Source organism: Erpetoichthys calabaricus, chromosome 9 (assembly GCF_900747795.2).
Source record: "Erpetoichthys calabaricus chromosome 9, fErpCal1.3, whole genome shotgun sequence".
Lineage (NCBI taxonomy): Eukaryota > Metazoa > Chordata > Cladistia > Polypteriformes > Polypteridae > Erpetoichthys > Erpetoichthys calabaricus.
This window is the reverse complement of record NC_041402.2, coordinates 52,355,469-52,375,848: the sequence shown is the minus strand read 5'-3', so window position 1 is coordinate 52,375,848 and position 20,380 is coordinate 52,355,469. Positions and strand designations below refer to the sequence as shown.

The window sequence follows — 20,380 nt, the reverse complement described above, 5'->3', positions numbered from 1 at the left end:
GCGTACCCCATGACATCATCTTTATACATTACCTAGCCAGGTAAGTCCAATGGGCTGAATGACAGTATTTCATGTGTTAAATATCTTACTCTTTTTTTATTAAACTCCAGATTGTACTTATTTTGTAACAGGCAGTACCTCAGTCCCCTAGATCAACCATCAGCTTCAGAAACAATTTTTGCTCAAAAAAAGGTGCATTTTAATGACCACCATCTGTTAAGGGTGACTGACCAACATCTGTTAGCATAATAACAGTGGAATATTCTGCTTTTAAATAAATTGTGAAAACCGGATGTCATTATCTTCATTTCATGTTGTCCTAAGTACACACTAAGCTTACTTTGGATTAAGCGTGTTAGGAAATTTATGGACCGATTGCCTAATGTAAATTAGTTGACAAAACTTTTATTTTTTAGAGATATTAAGGAACATATTGCAAGACACAATATTCTGTATATCCATGAATATCAAACCATTACCAACCATAAATGGTGTGAGTCATGCCATGACAGTGTTAAGTAATTGCAAGTAACATGTCTCTGTAAAGAATGCTGATTTAAGGGAGATGCTGTATTGTACAATGGAAATGTCAAGTAACATTTAAGTTAAAGAAATAATTTATCATTATGACTTTACCTCGATTTTAGAGTTTTGCAATCTACACAGTAACTTATATAATAGTCTCCTGATGCCTTCTTTTATGTATGTCAGCATTTTTTCACCTGTGCAGACATCCCCAGCTATTCTCTTCTAAAGTGACTGGATTTTTAGAAGACAAGCATCTCCTAATCCAAGTTATTTCAAGAATAAAGTGAATCAAAAATCAGGTAGCATAACTGTCTGGAACAAATGTTATTTGTTATTCCAAACTATTAAGTGATGTACACTAACTATAATAAAGACTACTGGCAGGGGTGCCTGATGAAGGCCGGAGTAGAATAAAGTGCAGACGAGGCCACTAAATAAATTCCCCAGTCAGAACAATTTTAGCCCCAAGTCAAAATTTCACTGATTAAACTCACTGTGGGGAACACACTTTGCAGTCCTCAAAATGCCTTCTAAGGGTACTTACAATGAGCAGGTGTAGTCAAATTTTGGAATAAAACACAGCCTGTGGTCTTACCCTGTACACATGGAATATGTGCATAACTTGTGTGAGAGAGGTGTGTTACAAAAATGTTTAGTAAACAAATGTGACAACTAAAAAATGTAAAACGTTTGTAAAAATATCACTAAGTCACCAAACGTATCTGAATGTTACATCATTTAAACAGTGTAATTTTGTCCAAATAATGCTGTAGAAGGTGTATCAACACAGTTTGTTCCAAAAAAATGAAACTGAATGAAGTAATCAACAAAAATGGGACACCTGAAGGAATTATTTGTTTCAAGATGTAATTAACTAAGTTCTTCGACACGTTACTTGTTTCTTGATGATCTTTTTGTATAACTCTGAAAATGACATTATTTTTCACTTTTTTAAATAACAGTTGGAGCCTCAATCAAGGCTGTTAACCTGAAAATTGCTCCAGGGGCACTGTACAAAGGTTGACTCTGCGCTGTGACCCCGAAAGTTAATGTGAAAGATAGTTTCCCTTTGGGGATTAAGAAAGTATATCAAATAACCTCTGGCTGTTTACTGCTTACCTTTGTACCATTTCAGGTTATTCTTTAGACGTGAATCATTTAAATTTAAACAAAAAGTGGAAAAATGGGGTGTTCTGAAACATTTGACCAGTAGCAGAGGTCTAGTGACAAGATAAGCAAGGCAGGCAATTGCCTGTCTCCCTGAACTGGCAGGGGACCAAAAGGGCACCCATTTACATAGGTACACATTACAATGGCAAATCTTTTGGAAAACCTACACTACAATGACACAGTCAGAAACCTCCTTGGGCAGTATCCGTGGCTAGAGTGTTTGTGATGAACATTACCAATTGTAATGTTAAGTGTAGGCAGTGCTGTTTTCATGATTTATGAAGAGGATTTACATGTCTGGAAGTGAAAAGCAGAAAAAAAGAGCAAGAACATGAGGAATAGAAAAGCAGAACAGTGGTAAATAGTGGAGAATCTGTAATTTTAATTTTATTAAGTAAGCCATTCTTGATTCAACTTCAGTTTCTCCAGGACTGACTGTAGTCAGTGCATGGCTAAAATCAGCAGCACCAGTTCAGCCACAGGGTATGTGGGTAACAGTGAGACAGGGGACAAAATTTAGTCCCTAGGCACCCAAGTCACCAATTTGGACCCAGAACAGACAGTCAGCACTTTTATTTACTTTTTTACTTATTTAGATTTTTAAAATGTACTTTATTCTATTTTTTGTTTTTTGTTTTCTATACAAATGTCATATTTATTATACTGTTTTATTTATACAATGTGTTTTTCACAAAATTAAAATACTTACTAATTTACAATTTATGGTAAAATAATGGTACTAAATTTTATTGTGTCAGGACTCGGGAGGGTGAGATGGAGAGCCCCATGGAGTTTTTTGCCTAGTGCTCCCAGAGTCCTTAGAGCCACCTCTGTCCTTTAGTGTATTTGTGTGTGTGTGTGAAGCAGAACTATAGTGTAACCCCAGGGTTTATGTGCGCTGACTTGTATAGATAAGTATGGGTATATGTATGAGTATGCCTTGCGATTAGGATTAACATCGCATAAAGGAGCATTTTCCACTTTGCACCTGATTCTTTTAGGACAGGCTTATCTTTACACCCTGTTATAGAACAGTTGCATTTAGGGGACAAAGTGTATGCAGTGCTGGTGTTAATGTGCAGCTTTAAGAATACTCAATAGCTAAAAGCTATGGGGGACTCTGTCCGTATTGGTTTTTTAATCGGAGGTATTTATTTGAATTATATGCTTAGTTATTACCTTATTTATTCTCCCTTGGTCTTTTTCTTGAATAAAAAAATAATAATAATAAAACAACAGGCACACAGGCACAGTGCTTCATAGATGCAACTCAGAACCCTGAGATCAAATATCCCACAGGGAAAATCTGCATTTATCATCCCAAACTCAAAAATAATTAAAGTTCTCTGCCAAGCTTGAGGTGATAAAAAGTGTCATTTTTTGTTTATGCAGGTTCTTGGATGTGTATGCATTGCATATGAGACCTTTCCAACAATGGCAGTGATTTTACAAAGCCTGAGTTTTATTAAATGTTCCTCCATTATTTTATTATTGCACCAGCTGTTTGATTAAATTTCATGAAAACAGTTAATCTCAGTTTTCTTTTTTTGGACATTATTCTGGGTTTTAATAAATTAAATTTTAGGAATTGGGTTTAAATGGAAGTGGCTAAATATGACACAGTGTTACAGTATGACTAACCTACATGTGACATTTACAACGATCTTATCTATTAGGGTCGATACTACTTCATATCACTATTTGACAATAAATTATAAATTGGTCCAACTGTAAAATGCATTCCTTAACATTTTAAATAGTGATTTACAAAATGTGTAAGTAAATAAATCATTCTTGAAAAGAAAATTCTATACAAAAGAAGAAATTGATTACAATTTTTAAAACTTTCTTTTATAAAAAGGGCATTTATTTCAAAGTCATTGCTTCTTGGACTGAAGCACTTAATAAAGCAACAGTACAATGCTCATAAAATATAAGTGTGATGTCATAACAATTTCTTACATGTTGAAATACTGATATCTGCATGTATACTAAAATAAGAACTTTTAAAATTGTACAAATAGGTACCATAAAATTGACATAGAAATTAGGTGCCTTTCACATGACAGAACATTTGTTTTTCTTACTGGAATATATTATTTAATGAAATTTACTCCAGTGAGAAAAAGTTGAAACTGAAAGGAAAAAAAAAAGAAAAAATCCCATAATAATAATAATAATAATAATTATAATAATAATAATAATAATAAAAAAAAGATTTACAGGAATCAAGAATTGCAAGTTCAATCTTTTGTGGACATACTTGCACACTGTACTGTACATGTGTTACATGGATTTTAGTTTGCTTCAAGATATATATTTGTATTTCAAGTTAAAAAATGCACTGCGCTGCAGGAGTGTCCGTTAATTAAGGCGATATTTGAGCTCACAGCTTTCTCTTTGTGATTGATAACTCATTTGGTGGGAGAAAGGATTTTGTCTTCTGAAATTTGAAAATAGAGAGGATAATCTCTTTTTCTGTCCTTCATATTAACAAAGAGCTATTGAAAGGAAGGATAGTTAATTTAGATGAAAGGAATACTGCAGAAATAGTCCAGCTTGTTCTCTTTTTAATGTAAGGCAACCATTTTTTCCTTTTGTGAGCTCCTTCACAGTATAGAGAACATTTCTTTTCTTCCTGTGTTCTGATTCCCAGCACCCACAAGGCTTTAATAAATAAAGCCACCCCTTATAATAAAAATCATTACTGTAATAGTCAATATCATAAAAAAAGAAAATACAGAGCTGTTCTTTGTCACAATGTCTCACACACATTTTTCTTTTTTATCAATACATCCATCCAAGATTTGTCTTTTGGCTTGTCCCTAGAACCTCTCTCCTTTCAAGTTCAGTCCCCTTAAGAGATCAGTATGCCAACAGGATGCTGAAGCCACACTAGTATACTATAATTTTACTAATAGTATATTTGTTGTACACTCCATGTACTACATTTTCTTAAGGGTTCAAAAAGAAAGAGTTCCGAGCGTTAAGAATCTTCATTGTCAGCCGTGTCTTTGGAACCATACAGGTCGGCCAGTTTCTTGAACCGTGGCCCCCAGTTTTGGAGGTAGTCATAATCCAAATCAGAGTCTGTGGTGGTAGACTCAAGAGAGCTTAGGGAGCCTGCAACTGAGCCACGACCTTCATAGCCATAGATCTGAATGGAATCGTAAGGTGGTGCAGTGGGATCATTGTCTGCTTCAGAGATGCGTGTCTTGATGAAGTCATCTACATCAACACTGTTTGGCACAGGTCTAAGGCCAGGCCGGAGTGGATATTGCATTTCTGGCTTAATATCTTTGCGTGGAAGGAAACCATTAGCACCATCCGGGTTTTGCAATGTTGCAATGTCAAAAGCCTCCGTGTCTTCTTCACCACCCCCTTCATCATCGTAAGTTATGATGTTTTCTCGTATATCCTCCTCCTCAAACACAATCAGTGGCTCTTTCTTCTGACGCCTCAGTGCAACAAACAGGACCACAATTACTGTTGAGAGACACAAGTAGCAGAACAAAGTGAAATAGGATGCTTTTATAGTATTCATTTACATATGTTGCTTGCAGTATAATACATTTAGTATTTTTTTTATTTCTATGTTCTTTCTTTGTATTTTAGACCTATTGCCACAAAGTAATCACTTTTTCTTTAGGTTTTATTAGGTTATCATTGTCTACTGTGTGTTCTAAGAGTATTTAAGTGCTTCTCAAAAAATCAAAACAACTGCCTTCACCAAGAAACACATCTTCTGAGTTACACCTATAAACCTATTGAATGACTTCTTCATTTTCCTGAGATCCACATATACTTCCATCTGTTTCATTTTACAGTTACCAGCTGTTTCAGCTTGGGTTTCTTATGGTATTGTACCAATTAATGTAGATGGCATCAAACAAAATGTACAGTCTGTTATAAGTTAACTTTCTAATAAGAATCAAAGTGCAAAAATTACCTAGCAAGATCACAATACAGGCCAGAATAGCAATGAGAGCTCCAGTGCTCAGCCCTGCAGGTAGGACATAGGGTTCCGCATTGCAGGACTGCAATGTGCCATCACTGTCACATCCACATACTCGCACTGTTAGTGTGTTAGTGCTGCTCAGGGGAGGGATTCCATTATCATTTATCTCAATAGGCAAGTAGAAAATGTCATCCTTTTGACGGCTGAATCCTCCACGACGCACATAGATCCCAGCTGTATTATCTGTAAAGAGAAAATTTTTTTTAACCCTACTAAACTTCTCATTTCAAAGTGATTTTAGGATAATTATCTGGTCACTTTATTCCAAGAATGTTTTTACTTTAACTAAATAGGTTGTCTCCACATTTTCATGTCTTAAGACAAAATCTTCCTTTAAAGTAATATATACAATCATTCTTCCATGCCTCACACTTTCCATATTCTATATAAATTGATTACAACCTTTTTATATCTATTCTAGCTCTTGTTTAAAACATACAGTACATCCAAAGAAAATGACTATAATAAAGAAAACATTATGTATTATCAAAGCACACACATTCAATACTGTTTCTAAAACTTTGAAATATATTTCAAATAAACTTATAAATAGTTTTTACATTGTGCTTTTGTGAATCCTGATTAAACAGCAAGCATACTGCTACTTGTATGCTAAGGTCATCAGAACTGTAACTTTTGACATTTTGTTTTAACCAACTGTGGACCACCCCGAGGCTTCTTTTGTTCAGAGATGCTACAGGCTGGAGTTTTAAGTCTCTGGCAGTATCCTAATTATATAATATCAATGCAACCTTATATTGCCATAATTCATTTTTCTTAAATAACTGAGATTCAAGTCATGTTTACCGTGTGTAGCGCAATTTGCACTCAACCTCAATTGTCACTTCATTTTTATTAATCATTCAGATTCAGTTCTGTTTTATTGTATGTTTAATGTAATCTGTGAGTTTATGTATATAAATGTCATATGGTTCAGCAAGTTAGTAGTAATAAATTATTAATCACAGCAAAATTACCTGTATTAATCAACTATTCCACTTTTAAAGTATCAGTTAATAGTATACATATGTAAAAGAGAGTTTCCATATTTAAACTTTCAGTGTTAATGTAACACTGACAGCTTTGTTGGAAAGTTGTACAGATTTGAAAATACTCAGCCTGTACTCAGTGATGAGCCCTATACAAAAATTAAACTAATTTAGAAATATGTCCATTTTCAAAGTATGCTGGAAAGCCTACTGTATTAGATGGTACTTTGACATACCCTGAAACGTTTCATGTATCATTACATTCTTCATCCCTTTTAATCCAATTCAGGATCCTATGCTGAAACCGATCTCTGTTGTTATTAATAATATATTATTACTATTATTCATCCATCCATTGTTAAACCTGCTTAATTAAGTTCAGGTTTGTTAGAGCAACAGAAACACTGTGTGCTTGGCAGTAACCACCCCTGAAATAGAGTACAGAGTATGCATTGAAACATGCAAACTTTTATTTGGAGTCTTTTTAAAGTCTCCAGAGTAAAAACCCAAAGCAATGCACCACTCTGATTGGCTCATTATTAAAATTGCTTTATACGTCAAGGAAACTGTTAGTCTTGAAGTCTTGAAAGCAGAAAACTGTGTGGTAACCTAATAAAGGTCTTCTAAACTGTGGAAGGTATAAATAAATTTGATTCAGCACAATTCTTAACAAACGGATTGTACTTTTAAGTCAGAAACATCAAAACATTCTTTCATGGATACTTGCAATGTGCGACAAACTGTGAGCACATTTACTTGAAGCAAATACATATACATACACTATCTTTATAAAAGTATGTCATATAATAATTTGGACAAAACACCTTTTAGATAACAGAAAGAGCCTTATGGTTTGAGGAGTCTCTCCAAATTTAAAAATAAGTTTTCTTTTTTTTTTGTTACGATTGCACTTGAACTATAAATGCAAATTTAGAAATCAGGCAATTAATAATGAAAGTCAATGCCAGCTGAAGATATAGCTAAGTATATGCTATACTTGCTAAAAAACAACAGTGAAAAATGTTAAACATTAAAAAGCATTTCACTTTTATTAACATGACATTTCATTTCACTGGACCAAATAATGTTTCTTATATTTCATTTCCACTGGGAAAAGAAACAATTTTTAGGCATCATTTTTGATATGCCAAAGGCTAAATTTAACACAATAAAATACTTTTAAGCATTATAGTTTTTCTGTTGAATAAAGCACATAGTAACTGACTTATTTGCATGTAGGAGTGACTACCCCATTATGAAATGTCATTGCTAACACTATACAGTATGGCAAAGCAGCCCAAAATCTTAACCATAAAAAATATCATATACTGTAAATGTAAAAATATCAATTTTGTTAAATGGCTCAGATTGCTAATAATTTAATATGGCAGCCATTTTCAGAGGAGAAGGTATTATTAAATATACAATTGTCATAAAATAGAGCATATTTTTTCAAGTGAATGGCACACTATGATTATGTAAAAATTAGTACTTTCATTTAAAGAGATGTAACTTAAATTATTCTGTTATGCTGGGGCTGATATTGCTCTGTTCTGTAGCAACACCATAGCTATATCTATGGGTTGCCAGACTAGAATTTTAATAAGATAGTGTGAAACAAATGTTTACAGCAAGCAGTTTTTATACATACTTCTGTGCTATAAAACCATCACTATTTTTATTTTATTATAATAAAATAAGATACTGTCCTGATAAACTGTACCCGCTTGTTGACTGCTATGTGAATTTCCCCCTGGGATTAATAAAGTATCTATCTATCTATCTATCTATCTATCTATCTATCTATCTATCTATCTATCTATCTATCTATCTATCTATCTATCTATCTATCTATCTATCTATCTATCTATCTATCTATCTATGACTAAATGTTCACAACATGATATCAGGCTGTTACTCTGAAATACAATTTTTTTGCCCCGGCTCTCCCAGCATTTTGAGCAAGTGGCTATATTATTATTCTTTCATGATTAAACAAAAAATAGTATTTTCACAATTCTTTCAAAGAAAGAAAAATCATTCAAATTATTTTCTTAATATGTAAGTACCATCAAATCTTGGTTAGTCAGGTTGAATATTAACATTCTAAAAGAATTAACCATACAAGAACAAAAAACAAGATAGAGGTGAGAAATTAGATTTGTAGGTTTGTGTACAGAGTTGGATAAAATTCCCTTAAGGCTGAACACAAAGCCAGATGAGCAGTGCATTGCGCACTAATCCTTTAAGTGCTAAGACAATGCACTGGAAGATGAACATCTCTTGGATTTGTAGTGCAATAAAAAAGAGTGCAAAATACACAAAGATGCTGGAGATTTCTCACATGTTGTAGTATCATCTGATATAAAATGAGAAAAATCAAATATTTGAGATCTTTTTCTATCTAAATCAAACAAAAAATCTACCCTGAGCTGGCTATCTGATAAAAAAATGTATTAAAGAATGCACTGAAGCCCATCCAACTGCCAATTCTGACTGGAGCTCATCTTTAAACTACCATATAAGCTCTTCAAAAGAGAAAATGAACAGATCTTGAATCTCACTTAATCTGGTAGTGTATTCCTATGTAGTTTTATTCTAATGTAATTGTATTAAATATTTAGCTGAAATGAAAAGTGCACAGTTTATGCACAGCAGGCTCAAAACTTATTATCTCTCAGTTTCTTCTCTCAAGACGGCTTCATTTGATCAACTTTGTTATAAAGATAGGCTATTAAGAGGCCGGCTGTAATTACTAACTTGGAGTCTCAGTGTGTAATTACTTTTAGCAGCTATTAGATGGGATCTCCATTAAATAGTAATAGTTGGAACTTGTTCATTTTGAAGTTCAATAATAGCACTCAACACATCTTTCAACTTAATAATAGTTAATAGGAACTAGCTATTGTGCTTTGTGTGACTTGACCCTAGCATCGATAATCCAGGAGAAATATTTAGGACCTCTACAACTGTAGAGTGAGACTGGCTTGATTAGAATTGCAAATCAGCTTTCTTTACTCTGTGACTTTCAACAATAGAAGTAATTATTACAAAATTTAGTAAAAGAGACTGCATGAAAAGCCTAATATGTGTGCAGATAGTTAGAGGACTTGCTAATTTTCACATTTGCTGTAAAGTACTTTTCCATAAAGACAACAATGCATCTATCTGAATGTACACTCCTTATTCCAACTGCAAATAACCACTCTCCCTCCAGAAAGCCTATATTTTTCAAAATTGTATTTTCAACATACGGTAAATAGAAATTCTTGAAAATCAGCTACATCACATAGGAAACCTTGTTCCACCGACAACCCCATTTTTTGCATCTGATTTTCTGGATCATGAAATTGTAAGAGTTGTGCAATCATGCACCTTATTAAGGCAAAGCTCTTTCCTATCATCTCTAGATGACAAGAAGCACTCGTAGTGTCATTGTAATTATACAACCTTGTCGTGATTTAGCAAATGCTAATCACAAACAAGTATGCCATTCTGCTTTCCTAAATAGTCAAACATATTACAGTTTTAACCCAGATAAAACCTTGAAAGTCCATGCACTGCTGTCTTCTTAGATGTTCAGCCTACAAGAACTCAACTCATTGTGACTTGCTGCACAATCAGTAGTGTACATATAACTAACACACATGTATATTCTGTCAGACTGTACATATACTGGACTATTTATGTCTCTTTGTATAAGCAGTGTGAAAAATTGCAATGCAAATTTCAGCACAGCTCTTTAGTTTTTAATTGCTATCAGCAAACCTCCACGTTCATTCATTGTGCTGATAGGGCAAAAGTAGATTTGGTCCTGTTTTAGGGTCAAGGAAATTTGCAGATTGCTGTTCATTTTTTCCATTCACCATAAATTAATTTAAGACTTAGCAGCAGGGCAGACTTTTCGCTTAGCAGGGTTTTAAACATCTGAAGAACCATAAAACATTTTCTCTGGTAGTTTTTTTTAATTAATATTATCTGTGGTAGGCCATGAAAGGAAAGACAAAATTTTTTCACCAGCTTTTTTATTATTTTATTTGGTGTCATCAAATCAATACATTATTAGAGAGACTTTTTTCCATGTTTAGATTCTTCCTTTTTTCCATTCTTGGTACTTTATTATTTTGTTGCCTTCGTCAGTGTTTAATTTTGTGTACTTTATCACCTCTACCTTCTCATGTATTTAGATAAACTTAACATTTTCTTTTATTTGCATTGTAATAATTTCACATTGTAAGTTTACAAGGTAGCATTTAAGGACTAGTACACATAGGCATTGAATTACTCTACACAGAAAAGCTAACAGAAATGTAGCAAAAATATAAGGATGGAGTACCTAGGAAGAAATTCAGGGGATTGAGAAAACTGGACAAATTGTACAGCTAAATATTTTTCAACAATTCAAATGGCAGCTAACTCACTAACCCTTCTTATAAAAAAACTGATCAAAGTAACATCACCAAACTCAAAATTCCCTTTTCTCTGGTCCATTGATGATTTTAATACTTAAGTGATGAAACATTTGGTATCAAGTGTTTAACTCAAACAGTGTTACTTATATGGTGTCTAGTTGCCCATCCATCACAACAATATTTGGGGCTATAGAACAGGTAATTTTACTCTATTACATGCCCTAGAGAGAAACGTCTTCTCCTCCCAGAGGGCAATGCAGGATTTCCCAGGGCTTTACATTAGTTTCTCTCAGTTCAAGGACCAGTATAATGGAAATAGTCCTCACAGTGTAATTGCCTTCTAAATACTGAGAGTTTAAACTCAGCTGCCTAGTTATCTTGTCGGAGATGGTATGGTGCCTGTCTTTGAATGATTGACTGAAATAGAAACTGGGTCACTTTAGCAATTAACTAGTCCAAAAAGAAAAAAAAAGAAAGATAGATACAAAGGTCTCTATTAATAAATGTTCTAATGTTCTTACATTTTTCATTGTACTCACTATGAGGGGGTTAATACAGATAGAATGACTGACAGAGAAGATGCTTTTAGGAACATTTTCACACAGATACAGAAAATGTTTGCATTCATTTCGGTTTATTTATTTGATGAACCTGACTGAGTATCAAGTATTGTAAAGGACCGCACACATTGACTGGAGTCCTAGCCAGAACAGGTCCTATTCCCTTAAATGTCCAGGAGGCCAATGTAACAAAACATGCCTCCCCGACCCACTAGATGGCAGCATCCCTGGGCTTCGGGATCAATCTGGATACCCGCAGGGAATCTTGGAACTTGTAGTGCAGTGAGGCAACCCTACTGGGATACATGGGTGCCACGAGAGGGAGCTGCAGGGAGTTGCTCTCCCTACATTGGGTAATTTCCAGTTGACTTCCATCAGGATATGTCTTGGCACCAGAAGGGCTCCCAGGTCAGGATAAAAGAAGCCGCTCAACCTCATTTAGTATGTCGAAGTCTGGAAGAAGACGGCAACACTTGCAGGAGGAAGTGGAGTTAGAGGAAGAAGAAGAGAACAGAGAGAACAAAGAGAATTCATTGTCTAGTTGTAGCAAGGTATTTGGAAGAATAAATATCATTTATTTGAACCCGTGACTGTGTGCATGTCAGTTGTGTCTGGGGTTTGGGGCTCGATTGTGCCCCCTGTCTTCCACAGTATGCAACACAAGCTGACAGAGATGGGAGTAGATTCATACCTAGTTATGCGACTCTTCAATTCCACCCGGGGGTGTAAACATTAACATTATACAAAGTTATTGTCTGTTTTTTACCTGCATTATTATCAATCTTTAATTTAATATTGTTTTTTGTATCAGTAAGGTGCTGCTGGAGTATGTGAATTTCCCCTTGGGATTAATAATCTATCTATCTATCTATCTATCTATCTATCTATCTATCTATCTATCTATCTATCTATCTATCTATCTATCTATCTATCTATCTATCTAACACAAGACACTGAGGTGTACAGTGTTACAGTGGGTGTGTACACAAAATTAGAAAAGAAATGTGCAGTTCTCTAGTTTCAGTTACACCTGTTCACATGCTAATCTTAAATTATTTAGCCGTTTAATATAGTTGTTTACGGTGGATATATTGTAGTTTTTTTCTGATCAAGGTCATGGGTGGGAGATCTTGACTCGGCAGCAGCAGGATAAAGGTTAGAGTCAGCCAGAGACATCATTCCACTGCAAGGCACAGTCGTTATTCAATAATCACACACCAGGCTTTTTGTAGAGTGGAAAGCATTTTAAGTATTATCGAGTGTTAAGAAACAAGGCAGTTAATTGTTAAGTGTAAATGAACAAAAATGTAGAATAATAAGCAAGAGTGAATTGTCAAGTCTCTATAAAAATCTTCGTTCCTCAGTTTTCTGTTCCTTGCAAAGACAATTTGGTTAAGACAATTAGAGTGTTTACAAACCATGGAAACATATTTGATGCACTGCTCATACCTGGAGAGTTTTTTTACTATGAGCAGAACAGTAGACTGGAAGCTGCAGGACATTTCAAGAAAATACTGTTATTAGAATATAATTGTCTGACATTGGATCAGCTTAGAGAAGTTTCATTTTATGTCTGCAGGTATGCCTGTATCAGGCTACCATCTTAATTGATGAAGTTATTCACCGAGGAGGATGCACAAAGTTTGTTTCTATTAGTCTTGTACATTCACAAATGAGAAGTTAAACATTTAGCACATGACAGAATGAAATGTTATTTTTAGTAGACCTTATTATGTTAATTTAAGGCAATACAGTTTGCCATTTTTCTCAGATAATTTTTTAAGATACATTTATTTCAAAATTTATGTTTAGCTTGTCACTTGGTAGAACACTATTACTTTTACTAAAACAACTATAAAAACTTGTAAGGAATTAAAGATCTTTTAAATACCTAAGGATCACCAATAAAATAAGTGTTTACTCTCAATATAAGTAAAGCATAGCTTTATTTTGGTATGTCTTTTGTGTTCAGTTTGCCTATCACATAAAGATTGGAATGGAATGCATTATCACCTGGACAAAGCTGGCAGCACTTTAAGGATTATGGTTTTTGATTTTCCATGTGCCTTCAATGCCATTGAGTCATTCCTTTAATGGGGTAAGCTCAGAGATATGCAGGATGGGTGAGTATTGTGTCCTGAATAATGGACTATGTGTTGGACAGACTGTGGTTTTTGAGACTCAAAAGAATGTGTTTCTGATATGGATGTGAGCAACACTGGAGCATCACAAGGAACAGTCCTGTTTCCTTTTCTCTTCACTCTGTACACCTCTGACTATAAATATAATACCAGGTCATGTCTCTTAAAGAAATTCTCAGATGATTCTGCACTAATGGGGTATATCGATATAGGGAATGAGACAGAGTATAGGAGTCAAGTGGAGAACTTTGTTTCTTGCTGCAAACATAATTGTCTGCATCTTAACATCAGCAAAACCAAGGAACTGGTTATTGACTTTCACCACACCAAACAGGCAATAGCTGTTCAGGGAGTGTATGTGGAGGTGGTGCACTCCTACAAGTACTCGGGGGTCCACATCAGTGACAGGTTTAACTAGTCTCATAATACAACAGGAACTGTATAAGAAAGAGCAGAGCAGAATACACTTGTACCTTGACTGACATCTTTAATCTCTATTGGTATTAGTATCTGCACACACAGAAATGAACTGGCAGCCACTGACATATTTTTGGTCTGCTTAGATCCATAACAGCAAAATGGACAGTTTAATAAATTAAATAATAATCAAAATGCATAGCATCAATACATTCATAGAAACAATTTACTCCCATTTGGAAATTAAATACACTGCAATATATTGAAAAATATGATGAACAGTTAAAATACTGAAAAATGTTATTTGCTTTTTTATACTTTTTCTTTACATTTATTTCAAAGGTATCAGACATTTTTTTGATGTGTTTTACTAGTTCAAGCTTTTTCCAATGAATAGTATGCAGCACAAGCTAGCAGAGAGGTATAAAAATTGCACCACCATTTGCCCTGCCCTAAAGGTAACCACAACTATTTGAGAAAGGCAAAAGCACAAATCAATATTAGGAATGCCTCAAACACAAGACATTATGCTGATCAGAATGAGCTGATCAGCATCTTGATCTTCATGCACACTGAGAAGGACCAAGAGTCTTGTGTAATGTATGTGGCATACATGTTCTTTCCATGTTATTGTGACTTATCCTTTGTCACATATGGCCAGGGACCCTGCCTGGCCGGGATGCCAAGTTTACAGAAGGAATGAGGGAGAGAGAGTGGTTAGGGCATTATCTCCCCCGGGTTGCTAGGAAGCAGCCCCACTTAGTTGCTGTGGTGCCATGGATTCCTGCAGGACTCCATGGGAGTTGGAGTTTGGGACAGCCCTGTTGGGTTCTGGGAGTGCTGCCAGGGGGTGCTGCAGGGGCTGTGGAGCCCTAGTTCATTGGGGTTCTGCCTTACTCAGAAGTGCACTGGAAGTACTCCTATGCACTTGGATAAAAGGAGCCAGCAGCCACTACTCTGGGAGCAAGAGTCGGGAGGTGTGGGACGAAGCTTGCCAGGAGGAGTGGAGGCAGACCAAGAGAGAGAGAGGAAAAGGGAAGAAAAGACATTGGTGTGTATCATGTTTGGTGCTTTGGAACTGTGTTCGTGTTATACAAGTCTGCACAAACAAAGAATAACTCTGGTATGTCCCTTCCCCAACGTTCATACCAAAAACATCACTTAGTGTAACCAGTATCTGCAATTACTGCTTGGATTTCTGGAGTTGCAGACAGGCTCTATTACTGTAAACATGGCACTGTCCTGCTGAGCATTTCAAATTAAAGTTCTTGTCATGGCAGCATCATGGTCTACATACTCCCTCAGCTATGCAGTTTTACAGTTAAGTATTGTTGGTAGTGCTATTGTCCCATGTTATAGAAAAGCTTATTGTATCCTGCCTTTCATGGTGAAGTTGTTTATACCGTAAAAGGTTAACATTTGCAGTTATGATATAGTTATTTCTACCAGTCACTGGAGATTGTTAGACTCTAGACATTTAAATGCAATCATCCATACTTAACATTTGCCATCTGTCAGTGAAAGCAGCTCTTTCTAAGGAGTTTCTAGGTTGTAAATGGAGTCAAAGTTTTCAATTGCATCAAAATGTAGATAACTGTCAGATTACTTTTTGGGGCCCCAGATTGTAGCAGAAACCAAGAAAATTTTGCAATGCTGTCTTATTGTCAAAAAGCCTATTTGCCTATATATTGATAGTGTATGATCTAGTCCTATGGTCTAAATGTAGAACTAAGCACTTTGTGCTATACTTTTATTTAATATTATTTCTTTTATGACCTATGAAGTTTCTAATGTCTTACCAAATGGCTAAGTGTATTGTTATGTATTTTGATTTTTGTATGTTGCTTTGGGTAAAGATATCTGCTAAATAATATTAAGAATAAAATAATAAATAACTTCATATCTTGAGAATAGGCAAGGAAAACAAAAATTCTGCAAACTCTGCACACAAAGTATCTAAGGTATCAGTCACTTTGGATGTATGTTTCATTTAGTATCCTAAGTATTTTTTAATGCATATCCTTTTCACCTCCTGTTTGATTTTTTAAATATCATTTCTTTGCAGGTCTAAGCATAAATAAGATGAAGGAGCCTAAATGAGCAATGTTCAAGAGGCAGGTATCTAAGTCAGGCTAGTTCGATAATATTTATTCAGCTATTATTGCTTACCTCTGTTGTCTCTGAGGGTGAAGTTGGGGTTGTTAAGAACCTCTTGTGCCAGTCCAAAAATGAAACGTGGTCCATTGGCAGTTTCATCTTTATCCACTGCACTGATTATTATAATAAGCTTTGAAACAAAAACGAACAACAAAATAACGACACCAAAATTAGTTTGTGAAAGGTGCCTCAGCTTTGTACAATTTTGCATTTTTTACCAAACTTCATTTTTAAACATTAACTATTCCTTTTAAACACACAAAATATGATATATTTTCAAATACAAAACATATTCTCAAATTGGAATATAAATATGAAAGTTTGGAAAATTTTGTAATTGGCTGCTTAAATTATTAATAGTAAATACAACCTATAATCATCCTTTTTCTTTGCAAATTATTTAATAGATTATAACTGATGATAAAACAAAAACAAGCTTAAGTTGTAAGTAAGCTGAAACTAAGGCATAACGGAATTTGCTGTTATCGTACCTTACCAGGCTGGGAATTTTCACAAACAAATGCTTCATATTGCTCAGCAAATTCTGGTGCATTATCATTGACATCCAGAACTTTGATGGAAACATGAACACTGGCCTTTTGGTGGGTGTTTTCTGTACCAAAAAATAATAATTTTAGTTAATATATGCAACCTTTTTCAGTTTTCAAAAAACATAAAAATGGTGTATTGCTACTTAATGTTAGACTGTATTGTTACCTAAAAACAATTTTAGTTAGAAAATGAAAATTGATCAGGGAAAACTGTAAAAATGGATCTTAAGGTTTGAAAACCTACTATGAAACTAATAATATATCATGTAAAACTTCTTGAATGGCTGAATTATACAGAAATTAACTACAATATCAAAATTTTTAGCCTGAACCTGAAAGTAGTAATGTTAGCCTCTTGTTTTGTAAGTGGCCAAAAACTAGTTTGTTTGCACTAAAATATGTGACTTACATGTTTCTACCAATTGTGGATTATAGTTTCATGTTTCAACTTATGCTGAAAAAAGCACTATTAAGTATCATACTATCATTAACTGTAGCAGTAAAAGGGGTCTGTCCAGGTTTGTTTTGAACTGGTAAGAATGAGTCTCCAAAGGAATATTGCTTAGGGTCTAGAAATTTAATAACAGCATGATGCCAGGCTCAAAATCCTTTATGGATGACTAACAAACTGTACAGCCAATCTAACATTATTTCCATGTTTAAATTATTTAATTTGCTCAAATAGAGAAGTCAGGAATTCACTAGCCAACTCTGAAATATGAGACCACGTTCATGCAGTACTATTGCCACGTAAAATTCTCGTCAACAACTGTTCTCATCATTAGAAATCACTCCTTGTGTATACTGGACTAAATGATCTAAAAAACAAAGTGCTTAAGATACACATACGGTTTTCTTCAGCAATGATGGTGATGTTGTGCCATGCCATGGCTTCACGGTCCAGTGGTTTGGTTGTCTTGATAATACCCTCTTCAGGATGGATATTAAAAAAACGATCTAGGTTTGTGTGCTGATTAATGGTATACCTGGTGAGAAAAAAAAAGCATCATATCGTTTCTTATTTCACTTTAGATAGTACTGAAAAATGTGGCATATCTGTATACAATTAACAGATTATAATATATTAAGGAATTAACTGATATTAGTAAATTTGCCTATTTAAACATTTATCTGAACAATGTATTGCTATTATATTGAGTTGCCATCTTATTAGTTACACATAACTACTTGCAGGCTGGTCACCCATTTTTCCTTTGAATAGCTTGAATTTGTTGGTGCAAGATCTCAAAAAGATGCCAAGAATAAGTTGCGGCGATGCTGGACTTCTAGGCTTATTGTGGCATATAGTGTTTGAATATTATCTGTTGGAAGGTCTCTTCTCCAAATATCTTGTACACCAGAACTCACACATTTGATTAGATTGAGATGTGGTGATTGAAATGGTGAATGAATGTATTAAACTGAATTCACTGTGTTATTTCTGGTCCTTCCTGGCCTTGTGACATGTAGTGTTATCATGTTGAACACGCTCATTTTTAAATTAGTACAGTGCTGCCAGAAGGGAGGTGTCAAATTACTAAAAACGTTCACACATAATGTTGCATTGAAATGTTGCTCTATCTGTAATAAGGTCAAATCAAAAACACCTTTACACCTGCGGGCACTGGTTTTTATTTTCCACAGTAGGGAAGATTGATTCATTGACTCATTTAGATTTTAGTATATCTAAGCCCTTTAATCATTTTGCATTAGTAGGATATTCAGACCAATACATTTTTTGCTGTCTTCCAGTGCCCAGTGTTTGTCTACTCAATGGCAGGAGTGGAACCTGGTAGACTGATTAGCTACCATAGTCCCCATAACAAGGTAAGATGAGTTGTTAGGCCAGTTTTGACACCATTGTTGGAGCCAATTGTTACTTGGGTGACTGTAGTCTGTCTGCTACTCCCCGCAAGACAAGTGCACTTTGTCAATGGCTATCATTACTGCTCTGCTTTCATTTAGAAGACCAGATGTTGTCTGGATGTTTTAGGTGATGACCTTTTCTTCAGTCCCCTGTGGCACTGTCACATTTGTTGCAGGGCTGTTCATGAGAACTTAATGCTGGCATGCCCAGCTCCTCTTAACCTTATTGTCTTTAAAATATTTTAAATATTTAGATTCACCATTTGTTTTTTCAAATTGCACACACCACTAATTCATTGGTACTCTAAGTGAGAAAAACTAGTATATGTAATAAAATGAAAACTGTGAGAATTTCAGATTACAATTTTATTTTATGCCATTTCAAAAGTTGAATTAGGCAAGAAAGAAAGAAAGAAAGAAAGAAAGAAAGAAAGAAAGAAAGAAAGAAAGAAAGAAAGAAAGAAAGAAAGCATCATAGTATTATGCAATACAATAAAAAACACTGTTTAATATTCTGTAGTTAGTTGAATGCCATATTATAATGGGATACATCTCAACAATCTTTTATATTGTTGTGGTCTAATTTTAATCACCTACTTTATTGGGTTGTTGGAGGAATCTGTATCTTTGGCATGGACTCGTCCCACCACTGTTCCTGCAGGCGCGTTTTCCTGTACTTCCAGACTGTAGCGTGGTGATGAGAACACTGGTGGCTCATCTGCATCTTCAATTGCAATTTTCACGGTTGCAGTGTCCCTAAAAGGCCCCCAGCTGTCAAATCGTTTGTCTATATAAGCATTATACGCCTCCACCTTCAGACTATAGGCTTTTTTGGTCTCAAAGTCCACATGCTATAAAACAGAACCATATACTCAATTAATCATGGTTTTCTGAAAAATTTCATAATTTCCTACAACAAAAAATAAAAAAAAATAAATTTCAGCAAAAATGATGTTTTTTACACTTTTGTTCTGTACTCATAATTAACACATGTTGAAATGACTACATTTTTTTCAGACAATCAATACATCTACTATTTATAAAATGAATAATTTTCCTAAGATAAGGAAATTCACTACTAATTTTACACTTTTTCTTTTGAAACACTGGCATATATTACAGTCAGTTTAACATTAAGACTATGAGCAAATAAAAAACAGAAAAAAAACCAATGGACACATAAATAGACACACAACAAATGCTAAGAGTTGTCTTTTAGCTAGGGTAGAAATAGAGAAATGGAGTGTTGATAAATGAAGGTGTAGGATGACTCTTTGATGGATGATAATGGAGCCACTTATATATTGATTGTAAAAGGGGAGAGGGAGAAGGTGGTGAAATTGCACTCTCTGCCAGAAAGAGGCAGTTGACTCTGTGTGTCTATTAGTTTGAAGAATTAAATGAGCATACAAGTGGGGTGTGTGCCTAATAATGCAGGACAATTTCTCTAATATATTTTTGCTTTCATAATAAATATATCGATAATTTTCAGATAGGTTAATAGGCAGGAACACTTGTGGGGGCAAACACAAAAGGAGAATAGACAAAAACAGAGATGCACACCCATTTAA

General features: G+C 34.7%; 1 protein-coding gene across 1 annotated transcript in view; it reads right to left on the bottom strand.

Annotated features, from left to right (window-relative positions):
• Nucleotides 1–3,543: 3,543 nt before the first annotated feature.
• cdh11 (cadherin 11, type 2, OB-cadherin (osteoblast)) overlaps nt 3,544–20,380 on the bottom strand; it is a 133,281-nt gene continuing 116,444 nt past the window's right edge. Inside the window, exons 7-12 of the mRNA XM_028809637.2 lie at nt 19,407–19,660; nt 17,793–17,929; nt 16,884–17,005; nt 16,405–16,522; nt 5,648–5,899; nt 3,544–5,184 (exon numbers count right to left, since the gene is read on the bottom strand). Of these exons, the coding sequence (XP_028665470.1) occupies nt 4,685–5,184; nt 5,648–5,899; nt 16,405–16,522; nt 16,884–17,005; nt 17,793–17,929; nt 19,407–19,660 (1,383 nt within the window). The 3' untranslated portion in view covers nt 3,544–4,684. The remainder of the gene's footprint in view (nt 5,185–5,647; nt 5,900–16,404; nt 16,523–16,883; nt 17,006–17,792; nt 17,930–19,406; nt 19,661–20,380) is intronic.